This window comes from Hoplias malabaricus, chromosome 5 (genome assembly GCF_029633855.1).
Source record: "Hoplias malabaricus isolate fHopMal1 chromosome 5, fHopMal1.hap1, whole genome shotgun sequence".
NCBI classification, from domain to species: domain Eukaryota; kingdom Metazoa; phylum Chordata; class Actinopteri; order Characiformes; family Erythrinidae; genus Hoplias; species Hoplias malabaricus.
The window spans coordinates 48,800,417-48,818,446 of NC_089804.1; the positions used below are offsets into that span (position 1 = coordinate 48,800,417).

General features: G+C 42.6%; 1 protein-coding gene across 6 annotated transcripts in view; it reads left to right on the forward strand.

The window, feature by feature from the left end:
• rerea (arginine-glutamic acid dipeptide (RE) repeats a) overlaps positions 1–12,446 on the forward strand; it is a 169,604-nt gene extending 157,158 nt beyond the window's left edge. For 5 of the 6 annotated variants that reach the window (XM_066670691.1, XM_066670692.1, XM_066670689.1 and 2 more), the window contains 11 exons: positions 3,900–4,062; positions 4,301–4,393; positions 5,082–5,281; positions 5,389–5,550; positions 5,674–5,787; positions 6,175–7,577; positions 8,238–8,460; positions 8,558–9,275; positions 9,510–9,680; positions 9,786–9,966; positions 10,130–12,446. In XM_066670691.1, coding sequence (XP_066526788.1) covers positions 3,900–4,062; positions 4,301–4,393; positions 5,082–5,281; positions 5,389–5,550; positions 5,674–5,787; positions 6,175–7,577; positions 8,238–8,460; positions 8,558–9,275; positions 9,510–9,680; positions 9,786–9,966; positions 10,130–10,163 — 3,462 coding nt within the window. In that variant the 3' untranslated portion in view covers positions 10,164–12,446. The remainder of the gene's footprint in view (positions 1–3,899; positions 4,063–4,300; positions 4,394–5,081; positions 5,282–5,388; positions 5,551–5,673; positions 5,788–6,174; positions 7,578–8,237; positions 8,461–8,557; positions 9,276–9,509; positions 9,681–9,785; positions 9,967–10,129) is intronic. The other variant, XM_066670693.1, reaches the window with a different exon arrangement.
• The last annotated feature ends 5,584 nt before the right edge of the window (positions 12,447–18,030 follow it).

Here is an 18,030-nt window from a genome sequence, read left to right on the forward strand (position 1 = left end):
GGGGAATGGATGAAATGCCAAAAATAGTCTTTGCTTGTTTTTTTATTATTATTATTATTATTACTTTTATTATTATTTGTATTCTTTTGTGAAGTACTTTACAAAAGAAACTACTTTTCAACATATTATTGTCCTTGATTCTTGTCCTGTCTAAAAGTGTGTATAATAATGTTTATATATTTATCAAAATTGCATCAACATACCATTCGATAATGGACGATCATTTAGGTAAATATATATTTAAAAAAAAAGGTCACATATTGCACATCAGAACCAAAAGAAGTCAGAAAAATCAAAGGTAGCAGGCATTGTATCCTCGAGCATACTTCAAAATGTCTCCATGTACCATGAGAAAGCATGACATTTTGATGCTCATGAAAGTTGGAGGTTGGTTGGAAAAAATTTGTTTTGCTCTCAACAAACCTTTTCTGGCACATGGACAGGTTGGCTTTGTAATTCTTTCTGTCAATCTGTCTCTTTCACACTAACTCACAATCTGAGTCCGGCTTCAGAGGGCTCACTGCAAACAGGAACTCGTGGGAGACATTTCCTCCCTCAGGTGTCATCTTTTATTTTGCTTCACGGTAGGACATCTCCCTTTATAAAAGACTAATAACTTTCTCTCTTGCTCCTCCTACGTTGCAGTGCTGTGCCAGGAGAAATGTTTTATTTTTCTATCTGTGCTGAACAAATCAGGATGGGGCTTGTGGAAATGAATGGGCAACAGCAAAGAGGAAGAAAGATGAGAGGAGTAGAGCTGGGAACTGTGGCTTAGCACAGCCTCTCCACGCTTCCACTCAAATCATATTTCCTCTCCCATCTCCACTCCCAGGCTTGAAAGGGGATTTTCTATAGGTCTCCATCGTGTAGTTATAGCCAAAGGAAATTTGTCATCACCAAAGATGATCCCCTCAAAACATTTCATCAGTCTGTTCATCCTCCTCCCCACTCGTTCATATATTGCCCAAGCAGATCATATTAAACACAGCATTTTTAGTGTGCTTACAAATGTCCGCCTCCTCCAGACTCTGTCACTTGTTTTGATAGCCTGCAAGACTAAATTACTTTTGAATGACCATAGAGATTTCTTTCATACCATAGCATTCATCAGATTGTTGTAACTGAACTTTGGACAGTTTATTTTTTTCTTTCTTTTCTCTCCCTCACCCTTCCATCCATCTTCCTATGTTTTAGGTTCATAAAATGCTACTTTCAGAAATAGCAAACATGACGTGGAGCTAAAGTTACCTTTTTGTCATCATCCTTCACATTAAGTCTGGACCTAAAGCCCACAGCAGAAAGAGAGAGGAGAAAAAAGGAGAGGGAGAACAGGAGTATGATGATGTAAACAGTCATTAGTCTGTGAAGAACGCCTGCCCTCTGTCCTGCCTAAATGTTTTGATCTGCACATTTTAATTAGATTTCACATCAGGACGCCTGCCATCCCTTGGCCCGCACCTGCGCCCTGTTCAGCCCCGCCAAATCTTTGTGCTTTCCAACACACGCTCATGTCCCTCACTGTCACACAGTCCATTTGTCTTACCCTCATTATATCAAACTGGATTTACCCAGAGGAGCTCCTCTAATCATATATTGTAAAGGGTTATCATTGGGTAATATTAACCTGTTTCCATAAGCAGTGGAAACCACATTGGCACAGTAGCCATTTTGCGTGGCTTTGTATTGAAGTGTGATAAGGAGCCAGGGTGGGTGGAAATCTCTTAAGTCAAAGAAAAGGATTTGTCGCACTTATGTTTCTCATTTGGCTAACGCTTATACCACCCACAAGTAATTGATGTAATTGTGATAATTGATATTTCGCCTACTCATGTCCACCAGTGTGCTCAAAGGAAGGGGGTTTTTCCAGTGGTGGTGTTGATTCAGAAGCATGAGGAAACATTTGCAGAAAACAGATGTGCAACAAGGAAGCACTTATTTCTCTTGTGACCAGCAGCAAAAATACGCATATTATATTAAATAAGCATTTTATCTCATGTTTTAGTTGTTACAGCAGTGTAACTTGTAGAACTACTATAATCTCAGTTTAATCTTTATGTTGCAGGTAAAAATGTTCTGACCAGGTCAGATTTTTATTATTATTATTATTATTTTTTTTAAATCACAAAAGATCACTCTCCTAAACTGTGATGCGCAGTGCTTCATGTGTCATGCTCCTGGAGATAAGTCACTTTAGTTTCAGCGTTTCAACAACAGAAATTTTAAACTAAACGAGGGCTGTTGGAAGGAAAAATAAAGGAAAAATAGTGCAAAAAAGTTTCCTTATGTCTTCATTTTCTTGAGATGTCCCCAGTATCATGCAAGATGGTTGCAGATATTGTTGTGGAAGATAATCCTCCTCTTGCTACATCTGAAATTACTTTTGTGTAGATCCAATGCCATCCAGTTACCTACACTTGAAATTAATAAATTACTTTTACATGTCATGGGTTGCCATCACAACAGCATTGTGTGATAACTTCTAGTTTTTCATTAAAAATAAGCATGAATGGTTTTATGTTGGCTTTTTTTTTCTGATCTGTGATGACAGTAGCATATTTTTTAATATATATATTGTATCTGTTATTTCTTACAGTAAAAGGAATAATGGTTAATGAAATAAACTGAATAACCAATCCTTTTTTCACACTTTTCACCCAGTACTGTTTTGAAATGATGCTTTTTCCTTGTGATTGGGTTGTGGTGTTTACATTTTTCTCAGTATTGTTCATTTTAATCTGCAACTAATAAAACTGCTGTTCAATGTTTTTGGGTCTTCAGTCCGTGTAACTGAATTATATTATTTTGTACTCCGTGATGGTTTACTATAAGATATACAGATTAGTCATTTAGTTTAGTAATGTATAATGTATGAATGCGACAAACATATCTGTTAAAACATGAGGCTTTTGGATCATCTAGGTCCTGATATCTAACCTACCCCATCAGTCCCCTTAATATTAAAGTGTTAAAGCATGTTTAAAGCTCAGCAGTTGCCATTCAACAGGCTGCATGTTTTGGAACGAATAACCAGAAAGGGGGTTTATGGATATGAAGAAATGGTGAAAGGTAGAGTGAGCTGTCAGAGGCAAATGACATAATTGCTCCCTCAGCCAGATGACAATTTCTGAGTGTGTGTATTATTTTGAGTGTGGCCGGAAAGCACCAGTTAATTTGTGCAAGCTGTCTCAGCAATGCGTCTTCTGATCCATGATTGCATGTGTTAATGTTTCAGTAGGGTATTGATTTCCTGGCTGCCTTTTTGTGTGCTGGATTTATACACCCTGCTCCCTGGCAAGCACACCCTGAATGTTTGATTAAAGTTCAATTGACTCTTCCAGCAAAAGGGCTCAGAGCTGTTTCACTCCCTATTTGTAGCGCCAAAGCTCTCCCCGACATGTTCTTTTGTTCCCATTCAAGTGTCTGCCACCCAGGCAGCCACCAATGTACTGATCCTAATATCCCAGCATTCAGTGAGCTTCCCTGCTTAATCCTGGGACAGACATGGCCGTAGCACAACAAGCTGGTCTACTGCAAAATCCGGCATGGAGTCTGCCTCCCAGGCTCTCACTTGCTAGCTGACCTCAGCATTGCACCTTCTTTGTCAGCCAACCTTTGAAAATAAGCTGCTGTTTGTGTGCTCTTATCAGTTTGGCATTTGAGAGCTTAGTACAAACAATGGAGGAGCAAAAATGCAGCTAAGAGACTTGTTTGTTTTGGACCAGTGGATCCACACAAATCTGTTAACTCCTGATTGGTAACAACAGTTCAAAAATAGGCCATTGTATGATATGATAAAGAATATAAAAGCTTTTTTTCCCCCAATGTAATGTTCAATTGAGAGATTAAAAAAAAATGACGTTTTAGATTTACTGTTGTGTTTCTTGTGTCTTTGCATGCAGGGAGAATTGATCACTTTTTACTATTACTGGAAGAAAACTCCAGAGGCTGCTAGCTCCCGAGCTCACCGCAGACACCGCAGGCAACCTGTCTTCCGCCGGATCAAGACCCGCACCGCCTCCACGCCTGTCAACACTCCCTCACGCCCCCCTTCCAGCGAGTTCTGTAAGTGTTCTCTGCCTCTTTCGCCAAAAGACAGAGTGCACACTGCTACAGCCAAACAGAACTTCCATGAACTAATGCAGATTTTCAGACCACTGACACCGTCTGACAAGTGGTGGTACAAAGGGAGATATGTAATTAAATGCACTGTACATGCACTGTGCTGCTGTTTTTGTATTAATTAGTAAAGTGGAAATAATGTGGTGTTTCTTTAAGATGTCATTTTTATGCTTGTTAACAGTGGACCTGAGTTCAGCCAGTGAAGATGACTTTGACAGTGAGGACAGCGAGCAGGAACTGAAGGGCTACGCCTGCCGCCACTGCTTCACCACCAGTAAGACTGCTCTATATTTCTGCATTTTGATAATGTTAATTCTGTAGCTTTGCCCCCCTTTCTCTTTCCTTGTTATACTCTTCACCAGGCATGATCAGTATGGCAGTGCTTTATTTACACAGTCAATAAACCCTGTTTATGTTCTTTTCCCTCTCTTGCTAAACCAATATCCAGTTGACTTTAGTGAAATATGAGCTTTCCGCTGTCAGCAGTTTGTCAGTCCCCAGGTGCAGTGATCACAGTATTAGGCTTTAGTAGTAACACAGGGAGACAGGTGGAGGCCCTACAACAGCGCTAGCATCATAGGCATGTCAGGCCCATAATAATCCCCACAGCAGGCCTGTAATTACTCTCCATTTGAGGGAGCCATGCTACGCACCCACTCGCTCTACTGCCAGATGGACCTTGGAGGATGTCACTGCTAATTTCATCCAACCTGACAGTTACTCATTTGTTCTTTGCCTCATTAAACCCTCTGACTTGTTGGGTGCAGTTGGCACTTGCAGAGCTCCCATATGACGCAGACTACTAGCGCCACCACTTAATGTGGCATGGCAAGGCCAAGTGCACATGCGTGGACTTTGCAGTGTTTGATGTTGGGATGAGAGTCAGGGGCCAGGCTGGTCTTCTCCTGTCACTTGCACATTCAGGGAAAGCAGTTTATCATAAGCTGGAAATGTGTTTTCAGCCTCCAAGGACTGGCACCACGGGGGCCGCGAGAATATCCTGCTGTGCACCGACTGCCGCATCCATTTCAAGAAGTACGGTGAACTGCCCCCTATTGAGAAGCCTGTGGACCCACCGTCTTTCATGTTCAAACCTGTCAAAGAGGAAGAGGATGGACTTGGCGGGAAGCATAGCATGAGGACTCGACGGAACCGCGGGCCGGTGAGTCTACGGCTAAAGGCGTTGATACAATATTTACTACTTTATTCTTTCTATACGTGTCATTTTCTGTATGTGGATTGGGGATTTAGAATGGGGATTCTGTGCAGATGTCGACACTACGAAGTGGCCGGAAGAAGCAGACAGCCAGCCCAGATGGCAGAGCATCACCCACGAATGAGGACCTGCGATCAAGTGGTCGCACCTCCCCCAGTGCAGCCAGCACTTCCAGCACAGACAGCAAGACTGACTCAATGAAGAAACCCAGCAAGGTATGGCTGCTCTGTCCTTAGAGCTTGTTTGCAGCACATTATTCCACCCACAATGCTTTAGCTCAACATTTGCTTTAGCCTGTGCATCAGGGTAGCTTAAATGTTTGTCTTTTTTCACAACAGAAGATAAAAGAGGAGGCACCATCACCTATGAAGAGTGCCAAACGCCAGAGAGAGAAGGGATCCTCAGACACAGAAGAGCCAGACAGGACCAGCGCTAAGAAGTCAAAGACTCAGGTATGATTCTATTAGTAGTATCCCATTACTTTCGATAATACTGTTTATTATTTAGCATTGTCTTAACACTGCCAGCCAATATTTTTGACTTTTTTTTTTAACCAGTTTATCAGTCCTTCACCTTTTGTGAAAATGTCATGACGAACGGACCAGTCAAAATACTCAAATTATTTGGAATAAAATCTTTTTACATTGACTTCCATTGAAAGTGAAGAAGGTTTTTACTTCTTTAAAGTTACTCCTTTGGAGATTTCTCAGTACATTTTAATATTATGAAACAGACCATGCTGAGTTTGTTTACATGGCAGTGATCGGTCACTGAGAGCTGGTCAGTGGCATCAGGACTGCAGTTAAGTTTACTGACCTCCCTTCCCTTGTGTCTTCCAGGAACTGAGTCGGACTGACTCACCTTCTGAGTGTGAGGGCGAAGGTGAGGGTGAGAGCTCGGACGGCCGCAGTGTAAATGACGAAGGCAGCAGCGACCCGAAAGACATTGACCAGGACAACCGCAGCTCCTCTCCCAGCATCCCCAGCCCACGTGACAATGAGAGTGACTCTGACTCGTCTGCTCAGCAGCAAGTCCTTCAGGGCCAACACCCTCCTGTCATCCAGTGTCAGACGAGTGTTCTGCCCCCTACAGCCTCTTCCTCCACAGCCACAGCACCCACTCCCCCAACATCAGGAGCCCCGGCTCTCCCTTCCCAGGTGTCTCCGTCCATTCCCCCCACCTCAATTCCTCCTCAGCAGATACCTCCAGCAGGCCCACTCTCACACATCCAGTCTGGAGGGGCACTGCATCCTCAGAGGCTACCCTCACCTCATTCACCTATGCAGGGCATGCCTCAGCCCCCAGTAAGCTCCCAAACTGGCCCACAGTCTCTGCAACCTCCACTACATGGCCCAATGCCTTCCATGGGTCACCCTCTTCAGACAGGGACTCACATGCCTCATCCTCATCCCTTACCTCCTCAACCTTTCCCTCACGCTCAGTCTCAGGTCCCCCCATCTCCGTTAGCAGGCCAGACACAAGCCTCATCCCTCTCCCAGCAACAGCAGCCTCACACACCTCCATCACAGTCACAGCAGTCCTCACAGAGCTGTGGCCAGCCCCCTCGAGAGCAGCCCCTACCCCCTGCAACCATGTCCATGCCTCACATCAAACCTCCACCCACGACTCCCATCCCACAAATGCAAAACCCTCAATCACACAAGCACCCCACACACCTGTCTGCGCCTCCTTTCCCACAGATGCCTTCCAACTTGCCCCCACCTCCTGCCTTGAAGCCACTCAGTTCCCTGTCAACGCACCACCCACCCTCAGCTCACCCACCTCCATTACAGCCCATGCCTCAACAGCTGCAACCTCTGCAAGTGCAGCCTCCAGTCCTCACCCAGTCTCAAAACTTGCCTGCCTCAGGCAGCCACGCACCACCTCCAGCTCCACCTTTGCCTCCGTCTGCTACCTCCTCACACTCATCACCTTCCCAGCCTACCTTTCCTCCTCATCCCTACATCCCGGGCAGTTCAGCCTCTGTCCCACCCTCCTCCGTCTCGTCCTCTACGGCAGGCCCACTGGCCAGTCTGCAGCAACCACCATCCTCCATATCCATGCCTCTGCCTGCCTCAGTCAGTGCGCCTTGTCCAGGACCCTCCACTGTGCCCCCTGTGCAGATTAAAGAGGAGCCTCTGGATGAAACAGAGGAGCCAGAGAGTCCCCCGCCTCCACAGAGGAGCCCCTCACCAGAGCCTACTATCGTCAACACGCCTAGTCATGCCAGCCAATCTGCACGGTATGACATGCTAATTTTTTTCTTCAATGTTTTAGGCAACCAGATTATCTGCAGCATTTCAGTGGTCAGATCATTGTGCTCTCCAATTTTCTTTATTGCACTGACATTAAACTAGTCACATTGAAGGGGACAGTTGGAAGAATGAAGTTTCAAGGTTCTATTTTTAAGCCACTATTTGCCTTACCTTTAGCTCATAGCTGCTCTGCAGTCATCAAGGCCTGTACAGGCCTGAGATTAATGACTGCATCATTAGAGTGAAAGGCTCCATCAGAACACGAATAAGTCTTGTTAGGTCTGTTGTGGCGCTGTCTCCTAAGTGCTGCAAACACACTGCCAGTGAATAGCAATGAGGCTGCTAATGCACCCATGGTGCAGCTCATTATTTTGCAGGCAGTGAAGAGACTGATTGAGTGGCTTTACCATAGGATAATGAGCTGATGTGCAAGAGGTTATTTATTTGTCATGAAGTAATTGCAGTGCTTTTCAAATGGCCGCAAGATCTCCATTGGGAAACACAACATCCAGACACAACTAGTTTAGTTTTTGGTGTTTTTTTGTTCTAAATAAGCAATAAAAATTTACCAAATTATTTTAGAACATATTGTATATTTCTGAATGCTTTTTTGATCATATCTAAAGGCTGTTCTTCTGCTGTTTCAGGTTCTATAAGTATTTGGATAGAGGCTACAACACATGTGCAAGAACAGACTTCTACTTCACTCCGTTGCCGTCGTCTAAGCTGGCCAAGAAGCGAGAGGAGGTACTTGAAAAGGCAAAGAGGGAGGCTGAGCAGAAAGCAAGGGAAGAGAAGGAGAAGGAGAGAGAACGAGAGAAGGAGAGGGAAAGGGAACGGGAGCGCGAGAAGGAAGCTGAGAGAGCTGCTGTACGTTTTACTTTTACAGACTTAATAAATATATATATAATTTCACATATTGTAAATAATATAATGATAACTAACAAGTCGTATCTGGCTTTTACAGAAAGCGTCAAGTTCTTCACATGAGAGTCGGATGGGAGATCCACAGATGGCAGGACCAGCACACATGCGACCCCCGTTCGACCCCCCTCCTACGACCATTGCTGCAGTTCCGCCTTACATTGGGCCAGACACGCCTGCTCTGCGCACACTCAGCGAGTACGCCCGGCCCCATGTTATGTCCCCCACCAACCGAAACCACCCCTTCTTCATGTCCCTCAACCCCGCGGACCCTCTGCTGGCCTACCACATGCCTGGCCTGTACAACGCAGACCCAGGCATGCGTGAGCGTGAGCTGCGGGAGCGAGAGATGCGTGAGAGGGAGATCCGTGAGAGGGAGCTGAGGGAGAGAATGAAGCCTGGCTTTGAGGTCAAACCTCCCGAGTTGGAAGGCCTGCACCCCTCCACAAACCCCATGGAGCACTTTGCCCGTCATGGGCCCATTGGTTTGCCGCCCATGGCCGGCCACCCTTTCGCTTCGTTCCACCCAGGCCTAAATCCATTGGAGAGGGAAAGGCTGGCGCTGGCTGGACCCCAGCTGCGGCCAGAGATGACCTACCCAGAACGCCTGGCGGCCGAGAGACTGCACGCTGAGAGAATGGCCTCGGTGGCCAATGACCCTATCGCCAGACTGCAAATGTTCAATGTGACTCCACACCATCACCAGCACTCGCACATCCACTCTCACCTCCATCTACATCAACAAGACCCACTACACCAAGGTGAGGGAAAACCTCTGTTTTTACACCTCACATGACACAAATGTATACAATATATAACAAATAATTGCATGAAAGTCTTGTAAAATGCACAGGAATGGAGAAATCATGCATGCAGCAGGCTTGGTGTGATTTCTGATGTGATTATGATGTTTGAATGTGGTTGGCATGCATTTGTATTTGTGTACTGTTATAATATCCCATGTACCCTGACAAAAAGCTACTGACACGGAGAAGGTGGTGGTGAATGTCTTGTGTGTCCCCCAGGTTCTGGGGCACATCCGCTAGTTGACCCACTGGCCGCAGGACCACACCTCGCCCGTTTTCCCTACCCGCCTGGAGCCATCCCCAACCCCCTGCTCGGACAGCCTCCACATGAACACGAAATGCTCCGACACCCTGTGTTTGGTACGTCGCCACAAAATCTCTTACTATTTTAATTCGTATTATTGTTTTTTTTTATATACAATGCAAAGACTTGCACCGTAACCTAGATTTCTAATAATGTTGTAGGCACTCCATATCCCAGGGAATTGCCAGGGGGTTTGCCACCACCCATGTCAGCAGCACACCAGCTGCAGGCCATGCATGCACAGTCTGCAGAGCTGCAGAGATTGGCCATGGAACAGCAATGGCTGCATGGGCACCATCACATGCATGGGGGCCCTCTGCCTGGACAGGAGGACTACTACAGGTCAGTCAGCACCACTGCCTATTGGGGGAAGCCTTCGTTGCTTTAGCAGTTCAACATTCCATGAAAATAGACTTAATATCTGCCTTGAATGTTTACTGTTGAAGCTGAGGTCTGTAGTGTGTGTAGTGTTTTTGACTGGTGCTCTTTTCCTCTCGCCTTGCAGCCGGTTGAAGAAGGAGAGCGATAAGCAGCTGTGATCATTAGAGGGACGTGGCATCGCAGAGGTCAGCAGGACACAGGAGGTCGCATCAGAACAGTCACAGACAGGAACTTGTGTCCTTGGAACATTTTTTTAGTTTGCGAAAGAACGGAAAAATGAACAAGGATTGTCTGAAGACATTTTTTTTGTTGTCAGCTTTCTTTACTATTATGGACATCTTTATTTTCTAAAGACATTGACTTCATTTTTGGTATATAGCATTCAAGTAGTGACAACGTCCTCAAGACTGATTGTGACTTTCCTGCATGAACATCCTCTGAGAAGCTTCCCTGACGTTTTTGTAGGTGCTAGAATACCAGACACTTTGTCACTGTGCTTATTCAAAAAAGAGGAAGAGAACAGTTGGGCCATTATATCTGAAAAGTGCTATCTTAAATTCAATGTTTATTTTAATACATTGTAGGAGGTTTTCATAATTTTCAGAAAAGCTGCAGCATGGCGTTTTTTTGAGTCTGTAAATAGTATATATATATACATACATACATATATATATATATACATATGACGATTATGATTATTATTATTATTATTATTATTATTATTATTATTAGGTGTGGATTCCTAACCGAGTTGTTAGACCTACAGTATAATAGTTCTGAAGCATCATCCCTTGTTTCAGAGGGGAACAAGATGGCATTATTTGAGCAGGTAGCCGTGTCAGGTGGTTTGCGGTCCATAAAACAGGGTCGCTGCAAGAATGGTACCAGATTTGTATCCACACACACTTAAGGTTGAAAGCTCAAGTTGAGCTGTGTCGTTGTTTTTTTTTTCTCTTGTTTTGTTTAGTTTTTTTTTTTGGTCCTGTAGACTGTTCCGTAACAAACGCATACACAAGTCAATTCATGATGTCATGACCATCTTCGTTTCTTTTTATGAGTTTTAGATTTGAGACTTACGACGTTAAGAGCAGTGGGTTGAAGGTTGTTCACGAGGGCTCACACCCAGATCCTTTCGAAAAGTCAAAATTGCACTGAACAGCATTTAAAAGATGAAATACTACACTCTAATTCGTTTTACGTTAACTGACAATGTGAATGAGTGCATTTTAAAATATTTTTGTCTTTATTTTGTGTACCAAATGAAGAAGCGTAAATGAGTAGTTTTTTAAACTTAAATTGGGTTCAGAGATTTACACACGATTTTTTGAAAGAATTTAAACAAAAACAGATCCTGGCTAATTGTGGCTTGATACGACCTAATTTTCCATGAATGCTTTTAATAATTTATTTTAATATATTGTCGGTGGGTGCTAAAGGAAAAATGGCAGTGCAGTCCACCCACCACCTCCACTCGAGTCACTTTTCCTCCAGCGTGCGAGGCTCCTTACTCTCAGTCATTCACTGTGATAACTTGAACGACAAGGTTTTCAGCAGGAGATGGATAAAGAGCTTTGATCAAGAGGATGCGCATATTCACGTGTGCATGTTTGCAGTAGTGGAGACCGTGTTACCACTGCAGCTTCTCTCTGCATTCCTGACACCCCATGATGCATGGCCTCCCTGGTTGCTCTGTCCCTGTCACGACGAGGCTGAGTGATAGCCATTGTGGACCGTTACATGCAGTATTCGCTGTTTTTATGTCATACCCGTTTAAATCGCCCACATCCATCATGGCCATTTTACATCCTCAAAGAATTAATTCTGTGTTCATGAATACTATCGTTGCTGCAAGGTGGTTTTGTTTTTTAATTTAAATAATACTTGATAAATAGTACTGTTTCATATGATACCAGTTGTTTCTTCTTTTTTATATAAAAAAGTAAATCCACACTGTTTCAAAGCTTGCACAAAAAATTTTGATAGTACAAACCCAAACTCGGTCACCTGGCCTTTTTTGTTCTGTTTTATTTTATTATTATTATTATTATTTTTTAAATATAGTTGGGCTCAAATCATCTACCTGTCTCTGTCTCTAATGTATCCAACATTCAACATTTTTTTTTTTTTTTTTCCTCCTTCTCGGCATTTTCTCCCTTCTGTCCCTTTTTGTGTCTTAAACCTTTGATGTTGAGTGTTGTCAATGGTTTAGCTTCTTGTTTCAAAGCGGCAATAGCAGAATGTAAATTCTGACTGCTAAGATTTATATATACTGGTATCTTGAAGCTTATTGTATATATTAGTAGTCGCCATGGGATGACACAATGTAAACAAAAAAGTAGAAATAATTAAAACAAAATTGTGAGTCCTGTGTTCTCCCCATTTGAGTATTTTGTAATTTTTTTGAAAAATTTGTGGAATTCAAATAAAACTAAGTTACACCACAAGGAAACGTGATTTCTAGTTATCAATCTGTTGTATGACATGACAAAAGTTAACGTTCATGCTGACAAAGCGTGTTTTTTATTTATTTCCTCCAGTGTGATGAAATAGCAGTTTTACAACACTTGAAAATTAAAATGGCAGTATGTTTTTACAGTGTGTAACAGATGAAATGTCTCACCAAGAGCACACTCTCTAAGAATCTGAATGAGCATTGATAGCTTCATGCATCTCTAAATATTGATGATCCCTGTGTATTTTGGAAAAACAAACTTGTCTACAGTTATGATTGGTGCTAGACATAAGTTTAATGTCTCTAAAACCTACATCATGATTATGTACAAAATGTTAATATTATACGCCATATCATGTCTCCAAAGGAAAACAGTTTTCCACTGTTGTTGATATTGTATTAATAATCTTGGACTACATGTAGGTTAAGTGGTTCTTTCAGTCAGTACATAGACATCATCCCTTGTTCTAATGTAGCACTGTAGATGAATCAGTGTTGGGATGACATCCAAACCAACTTATTTTTAATTATGTCAAAATATTACTGGAATTCAGCATCAGTTTTAGGAGAACGTTAACCGTTTATCTTGTAATCAAAGGATTAGAAACCTGTATGTGCTCAATAGGGAGACTCTTAATATTATGAGGCCACTGCATAAACGTGTTTACAGCTTTTAATAAAGAAACTGCTTGTGGACAAAGTATATTGAAATAGCTTTTAAATGGCTAAGCCAATAATTCAAGAAGGCTGAATGGCATGCGTTTATGCTGCTTCTGTATGGATGGGAAGTGCACAGTGCTGAATAAAATTGAGCTTATCTTCATCTCTGACAGCTCCAGAAGCGAGAGAGTGATTCACAGGGCCAGAGAGCTCTGCCACTGAGTCACAACATGGAGGAGCTTATCAGCGCTCAGAGGGCCACACTCTCAGCCCTCTGCAGCAGGATGTGAGTGCGAGGCTGGTGGCTTCATTATCATGTTTGGAGGCCGTCAGACGGCAGCTCTGCGGTGGCTCAGCTTGTTCGGGGTGAAGGCTGTCAGTTGGTAGGAGAGGGGGGGGTGCAGGAGGCTGTCAGCTTCCTCCAGCCCTAGCCTTTGGCATGAACCTCGGAGCCACAGCTTGAGATGGATTTTAGAATGAGTTCTTGGTATGCGCCAGTCTGAGACAAAGACTGGAACCTAATGGAATATAATTCCTCTATAAGCTTTGTTACCCACTGCTGTTCCTTAGCTGTAAACTGTTTACTCACTGTAGATCAGGAATATAATGGTTACTTAATGTTACATTTATTATAATCAGATGTGTTCAAATCATTTAAACCCTATATAAAGCAGTGCAATGTCGATATTTCAAATGTTCAAACTTAGAAATACAGAACAAGGTCCAAAACCAATACTGACAGGCTCTGTTCTTCTGTCCTTTGGGTGGCGCTGTTTCTGTAGTGTACATCACAACATGGGCTTTGCACATTTCACTGCTGCATCCATAAGCGAAATGCATTAAGTTAAAACTCTACCATACAAAGAGGAAACCATATATAAAGAAGATCCCAAAAATCCCAAAGTTCATTTAACATTAACTATGGCTAAGAAGAACATGTACTATTGTCAGAGAAAGCAAAAATTTAAAGCCAAGATCCAGGGTGCATTTGTTTATGTGCAATGGGTGCCTTTCACATATGTGAAGGCACTGTTAATGCTGAATGATATATAAAGAATTTGGAGCAACATGGTGATAACCACACCTTGTCTTTTCGAGGATTGGCCTTTTATTCAGTAAGAAAAGGCCAATCCACATTTTCTACGCATTACAACAGCATGGCTTCTAAATAAAGGAGTTCAGGAGATGAACTAGACCAGACCTGTCACTCACTGAAACCAACTGATTATCTTTTGATAAAATTCTATAACCAGAAGGAATTTATGAAACATTTCACTTTCACAAAACTGCAGCAATTGGTTTCCTCAGTTCCCAAATGCTTAGAGTGTTATTGAAAGAAGAGGTTATGTATCATAGGGGTAAACGTGTCTCTGTCCCAAATTATTTTGGAATATGTTGCCAGCATCAAATTCAAAATTTACATATACGAATTTAACTTTTTGTACATCATTGCATTTTGTTTTATTTATTTATATTTTCACACTGTCCAAACATTTTTTGGGGGTATGGAGCCTGTACAAACGTATTGTCATTGTCCATTTAAAAACATGTATCTCAATTTTCTCAATCAGCTGTCCTTCATGAAGTATGGACCAATAAAATGCTTCAGAAGTACTTCTATTGAAAGTTAAGAAGATTTTTTCCTTCTCCCATAAAGTTACTATTTTGGGAGCTACATGTTTTTAATTGGACAGATATGGTATGTAATGTAGGCCTAACACTACATTCACTTTTGACTTAGAAGTAGAAATAATTGGTTATTTATTTTGCTTGCAGGCATTTCACTATATACATTTGCATTTGACTTGTGACAGGTTTCTGAACAATAAAGTTTTAGTCATTTATCAGGGAATAAATACAAAACACAACACAAGTCTAGTGAATATTTACAGCATTAAATTCGTATAATTAATTAATAACTTAATACACATTTTTTTCCTCCTTTTTATCTATTTTACTGTGGAAAATGCTTTGCTCACTTTCACCGTCCTGTTGCTTATCGTGAGTGTGAGAAAGACAGCTGTGCTCTTCATTGTGACATTTTCCCTCTTTTTCTATGCGCTGTTTTATGAAGTTGTAAACCCACTGGCTGGATAAACACATCATCTCAATGGAGACAGAAGATTAAATTTAGCTTTTTGATAGTTCTGGAGCAAAGTGTCCTTTGGGCCTACCATATAAAAATGCAACTTTTCCTCTTAGCACTGGAGAAAAATTGCTCAGCACACAGGTTGTAGGTGTACATCATGCCATGATCAAAAGAAGTTCCTGAGAATCTCTAGGGCTCCACTGAACTGCAAGCAAAGCCTTATTCCTACCCTATCCAAACAGAGAAACTGTGAGAAAGGGAATATATCCAGGAAGAGACATTCCTGCCAAAATCTCTAAGTGCAGGCTGTAAAATTGATGAAGGACCCTGAACACATGTAGGAATATGGTGTCTCTGCAGGTGTTCTTACCTCCACCATGAGAGAGAGAGAGAGAGAGAGATATGGGATCCATGTCGCAGCTGCAAGTCGGAAATCACAGATCACTAAGAAGATCCTGAATATTTAAAGCTTGTCAAAACACACCTGTGTGACCCTCCTCAGTACTGAAATAATGCTCTGTAGATACATTAGGCAGGAGAATTAAGCTATTTAGCTCACATTAGTGCTCTTATGGCTGATGAAAACCAAACACTGCATTCCCAGAGAAAGACTCTTATAAATGTAGTGGGTCATCGTGAATTTCTCTGAGACCCATCTATAACATTACCAGACAGCACATCTCCAAGGAGGTACAAATGCAATTACACTTCTGATGTTCTGAAGTTAGCAGACTGTGCTTAAAACATAAAAGGAATATGTTTTGCGTTGAGGATTTTCAAATCCTTTTTCACATTTGGTTTATCCTTTTTAGGGTTGTGTTACCTCCAGAACCCACCCTGAAAGTGCCAGTCCCTTACACACACACACACACCTATGGACAGTTTTGAATGAGGTGACCAGACGTCCTCTTTTACCCGGACATGTCCTCTTTTTTAGACTTAAATAAATGTCCAGGCGGAATTTCACAAACGTCCGGGGTTTTGTTTTGTTTTGTGCTACTCATTCGTATTAAGAACAGATCTACACGGCTATGCAGTGTTTGCATCCAAGGCCTTCCTTTGTACTTCTTTTCAAGTAAAATAAAAAAGTAATAGCACCACTGCCATGGAAAATCTTCTAGAATTCTTACCCATAAGTGTTGCATATTGGGGTTAGCTTAAGCTAGCTGTTGTAAAACCAAATGTAGGGTGACCAAACGTCCTCTTTTACCCGGACATGTCCTCTTTTTAGACTTAAAAAATGTCCGGGATTTTGTTTTTCTAGAGCTCACATAGAACTTCGAGAAGCGTTTCGTTCACAAACTAGTCCCGCCCTCCTCTACTCCGATTGGTTCGCTTGAGTGAGAAGGGGGCGTGGTGAAGTAGCCTAAAATCTTCTGATTGGACGGTCTGACTGTAGAGCTACCGTTATTGGTCGATAACCTTCTCTGTAAACATTTAATTGGTCAGTCTGCACGTCAGTAGTCCTTGTTTACGTCAGGCAAAGCTCATGTACCTACCCTCATCTCGAACCACCATTCCACCTAGCAATAAGTGTTTTTGGACTATGGGAGGTTCGATTCCCGCTCCGGGTGACTGTCTGTGAGGAGTTGGTGTGTTCTCCCCGTGTCCGCGTGGGTTTCCTCCGGGTGCTCCGGTTTCCTCCCACAGTCCAAAAAAACACACGTTGAAGGTGGATTGGCGACTCGAAAGTTTCCGTAGGTGTGAGTGTGTGAGTGAATGTGTGTGAGTGTGTGTGTTGCCCTGTGAAGGACTGGCGTCCCCTCCAGGGTGTATTCCCGCCTTGCGCCCGATGATTCCAGGTAGGCTCTGGACCCCCCGCGACCCTAAATTGGATAAGCGGTTACAGATAATGGATGGATGGATGGACTATGGGAGGAAATCAGAGCACTTGGAGAAAAAACATCCCCATAAACAGTGACCCAAGGTTGAACCCACAACCCCAGAACCCTGGAGCTGGGAGACAGTGACAGCACCTGTTACACCACCATCCTCCTATTTTCAATTCTACAGCAACAACTTGGAAATAGTGATTGTTTTTTTCTTTTTTTTGTTCTATTGTCATCTCTTAATCCCAGTGTTTATAAAAATTATTACAAGCTGCAACAAGAGGACTTTCCCAGAGGCACAAATTAAAATATTTGAGGTTTTACAAAGCTATTTTTGTACTACTTGGCATATGAGATAAACTTAGATTAAATCTGTAGGCTCTGGGAATTAGAGGAAAACATATCGCTGAAGTGGACCACCCAGCATGCAATCAAGACAGGGGGGCATATCTAATTGTGACCAGTCCTGTTTGTTGCTTGTCCATGACATATAGAAAAGAGCTTAAAGTCTGGGGTATGAGTATAATAGCACACAAGACAGTCAAAACTACTTATCCGTTCACTAGCTTCTAGAAAATTATGATTGACCAGGAGAAAATTCTAACAAGAGTTTGAGAGTGCTAAGTAAGTTGAAGCTACAGTGTGCTTGACCTTGCTGTAGACCTGCTGGACAGGTAAATATTTTGCACATATTAAGCTAACAATGTGGGCTCAGGGCTTTGAAAGACTCAGTCCAACAAGGACAACATCCACATTGAGGCGTTACTGTCTAGACAACACACATAAAGTGTGGAGGCAGGCGTTGTACAAAACACAGGAAAGTGGAGCGATTTGAATGGAGTTCTAAAACGTACGTCTATCAGAACTACTGATGTCGCATCTGTCAAATTCTGTACACCAACGATGACAACAAGCAGGCTTTTTGTACAACATTAGAGACGGGACAGGACATATAGAGAAATCTGTATGAGTTTCTAAACAGCAAGCTTAAGCTA